General features: G+C 40.8%; 1 protein-coding gene across 4 annotated transcripts in view; it reads right to left on the bottom strand.

Annotated features, from left to right (window-relative positions):
- Window positions 1-3,357, bottom strand: part of galm (galactose mutarotase) — a 15,940-nt gene extending 12,583 nt beyond the window's left edge. The window contains exons 1-4 of one of the 4 annotated variants that reach the window (XM_015019141.1): window positions 3,248-3,357; window positions 3,053-3,154; window positions 1,503-1,702; window positions 524-678 (exon numbers count right to left, since the gene is read on the bottom strand). In XM_015019141.1, coding sequence (XP_014874627.1) covers window positions 524-678; window positions 1,503-1,689 — 342 coding nt within the window. In that variant the 5' untranslated portion in view covers window positions 1,690-1,702; window positions 3,053-3,154; window positions 3,248-3,357. The other 3 variants (XM_015019138.1, XM_015019140.1, XM_015019142.1) reach the window with 3 other exon arrangements.
- Window positions 3,358-3,653: the final 296 nt, after the last annotated feature.

Here is a 3,653-nt window from a genome sequence, read left to right as displayed (position 1 = left end):
AGTAAATGGAAACAGAAGGGCTAGTTCATTTTCAAACAAAAAAAAAAACCCCCCCCCCCCCCACCGAGGTGACGCGACGCTGCGTGGACTGCAAAACTCCCCACATTTACCTCGTTATGTGCGAGAGGGGAAGGAGCGTGAGGCGCGCTGAACTGTATGGGAAAACATAATAGGCGCGTCGCCCCCTCCAGACGGGGTTTTGGCGCCCCCTCTGGTGCTGCGCCCCTATGCGTCGCATACGCTGCATACCCACTTTTTGCGCCTCTGAATGGAGAAGCATGTTTAAGCCAGGTGTTGGTCAGCAGCAGTAACATGACCACACACATAACGAAAATAAGTGCAATTACATAATCAGTTTTAGTTAAAAACCAATAGCGTTAATTATAAACTCACTGTAGCTATCCTGTTATTGGGCAAGGAAATGCTTCACATTTTCTCTGAACCCACCTTGAAGTGTTTTGTTGAAGCAGCTAAAGTTTCCAGTCCAGGAACAGCAAACAGACCCCCCAAACATTGGTCTTACCTTGTTGAAGCCGTGCAGGCCTCCATGCAGGGCATTTGGTCCATTGTTGGTATCTAGTTGGAACTCTTTTCCTTCTACCACAAAGTGTCCTTTTGCTATCCTGTTAGCCACGCGACCCACCAAGGCCCCCAGATACCGTTTATCCGACACATAACCTGACAACATAAAAATATGATTGTTCACCTTTACCAAAGGTAAGTATGCAGACACTTTAATTTCTCTTAGCTTTTTCAGGCAGGGGTCCCAATCAAGTGTCAAGCTAACTTGACTGGTTAGCTTGATGAATCAAACAGACTCTGACCAGAACTTATTACATCGGATCTAAAGTTAGTCACAACTGACTATTCTGTTAAGGGTTGGAAAAAATGTGTTGTAGGGCGAGAGAGCATGTCTGGTATTTATCATCACAAAGTAATGCAATGTATCATTTTTAACTTGACAGTCAGAGAAATCCATTGGAATGCCTCTTGAGGTCAGAATTCTGATTTGGAAAGTTCTGGTTCTCCACCAAACCTGGTGTTGAAATCAAACATGGTTGCTCCACAAAGTGTGACTGATGTACTCATGAACGGTTCATTTTCATTTCTGACAAACTGTATACAGATAAATTAGTCCCAATATAACTATAACTGAGCTAGTGGGAGCATATAGATATTAAATAAGAGGGGTCATAGGATTGAACCTTGGCACCTTGGGGTGCTCCACATGTGACTTCTGTCCCCTTGATGAGAAATTACCTATTGAAACAAATAAATCCCTGTTCTTAACATAAGATTCAAACCATAACCTTGCTGAGGTTATGTTCAGTTTGATGTCAGACTGAACCATAAAAACTCCAGATTCCAAAGGAGTTGCACAGTCCCCCCCCCCGCCGAGACTTTTTTCTTCTTTTTCACTAATGTTTTCAAGGGATTTTCAGAATGAGCCTTGCTGAGATATCAGATAATTTTTCTCAAATGTTGAATATTTTATGTCTTACCTTCCAGGTTATCGTAGCCGAGGACTATATCCTCCATCTGCCCATGTTTCCCTCTGCAGGACACAGACCTTATAATGGCACCCAGGGTCAGGACCTCCACCCGCACCTGGGGGGACTGGAGGGTCCACATGTCTACGCTGCCAAGGCCAGGGACCTGTCCCCACTGCTGATGGCTGACCTGAGTCATCCTGAGTCTGACCCTAAACATGGAGGAAAAGAAAAAACAATGTCCATCTCTTTAAAACAATCCATCTTTTGAAAAATATCTGTGATTTCAGTTCAATTACACAAACTACAACCACACCTGACCGTAGAATACAAGACCGTCCCAACCCTCTGGGGTCCAGGGCATATATGGCCCTTTTTTATTTACCTGTATATTTTTCTCCATGGAAACCATTAATATTGCCTGATGTGGTGTCGGGTTTTTTTACACTTATTTTTTTCTTTTGGGTATACTGTTATTGCATATTAGACATAAAAACATAAAATCTGAGTTGTAAAACTTATTTATTGTTTCACTGTGAACCCCACAACTATTTACAACAAATTGTTCTTATAATTTAGAATACAAATATATATTTTCAATTTCAAATATTGATATAAAAGTATTGCAAGCAACAGTTTTATGAAATTATGGAAATGAAGGCAATTCCTCATTTGTTTGTGTACAACTATTTGCGAAACCCCATAGGCCAAAAGACCCGTCACACGTTTACCAAAAATATCTGGATGAACCTCCAGTGTGATGGGAAAAATATTCTGTAGACTGCAGAGAAGCATGTGTGTCCTATTATGTCTGGAGTAAAACGAACAGCATTTCAGAACTACACAATTTCAAATATTGCTTGAACCATCTACAGACAGATGGTTCAAGCAATTCTTACATTTTTCTTTATATGTTGGAAGTGTTTGGAAAAAAAATATCTGAGCTGACAGTTTTGACCTGAAGGAAAAACAGAAATGTGCATCAGCCAAGAGAATAGGAAGTAAATTTCAAAATTGGTCCCACAGTAAGTTTCCCTTATATATATATGGTATTACATGACCTGACATATTTGAGCTGCAAGATTAGTTTATTTCTAAATTTGAGGTGCAGACATTTAAGTGAGGTGTCTCTTTTGTTAAAAATAAGAAACAATCTCTGGCTGCTGTGCGAACATCTCTGAGCCTCTTCTGTGGAAATGTCTGCAGACTCCAACCAAGACAGCTGGAAATTTACTCTGGGATAACTATCATTTTGATTTCTGTTAAAATAACTTTTATTTCTTTGAAGCAACATGAAATATATGTATTCCAGTATAAATAATTTTAAGAAGCAGCATGAAACTGAATTATTTATAGTGTGTTTGTCCTCTTCTACTCCATGTTCAGCACGCTGTTTATTGAACTTCGGTCATATCTGCTGGTTGTCACCAAATCTCGTCGCGTTAAATGTCCTGTGCAGAAAAAACACCACTAAATGAACAACCAGGTGCATCGCTTTGTTTCGTACACCCACAAAGAGCGTCCTGATAAATTCTGAATTAAAAGTGGAAAAGGTCGCTGACCTTTAATCGGGGCTGGGAAGCAAAGTTCGGGAGAACACCTGACCTGACTGGACCTCTCCTCGTCAGAAACCCAGAGCTGAAGTCCAGCTGAAAGCTGACCGGCTACCGATGAAACTCTCATGAACTTCTCCTTCAATGCTAAGACTCAAGCTGAAAACCAGTGCGAGTGCTCTGCTTCCATTCGCAGTCCCTTACCTACAAACGCGTCACCAAGTCCAGGACAGAAGAAAGCGCGTGAGACGTCAGATGAATGCGGAAGTCATGTGACTCAAGAGGCGTGCTCCAAACCGTTCTCTCCTCTCCATAGGACCAAGAATTTACGAAATGTGAGAAATATTCCGAAGAACAACAAAATATCTACTGAAGGTCTCAGTGCCACACTGACTAAGTTGTTGAATATTTTAATTTTACATCACTTAAATACGACCGGAGATGTTAGAAGCTAAATGCTCAAAAGTTCAAATTCATCAAACAATTTGGTCGGGACTTAAAGTCGGGACTTTAGTTATTTTAGGGCAAAACCATATCTCATTTTTTTGACATTTAATTATTTCCTAGTTCTATGCTGGATTTATTTGACCTGTCAGCCTGACCCATCACA

Source organism: Poecilia latipinna, unplaced genomic scaffold, assembly GCF_001443285.1.
Source record: "Poecilia latipinna isolate Pla-1442-1.1 unplaced genomic scaffold, P_latipinna-1.0 Scaffold2380, whole genome shotgun sequence".
NCBI classification, from domain to species: Eukaryota; Metazoa; Chordata; class Actinopteri; order Cyprinodontiformes; family Poeciliidae; genus Poecilia; species Poecilia latipinna.
This window is presented reverse-complemented; position numbering and strand designations above follow the sequence as displayed.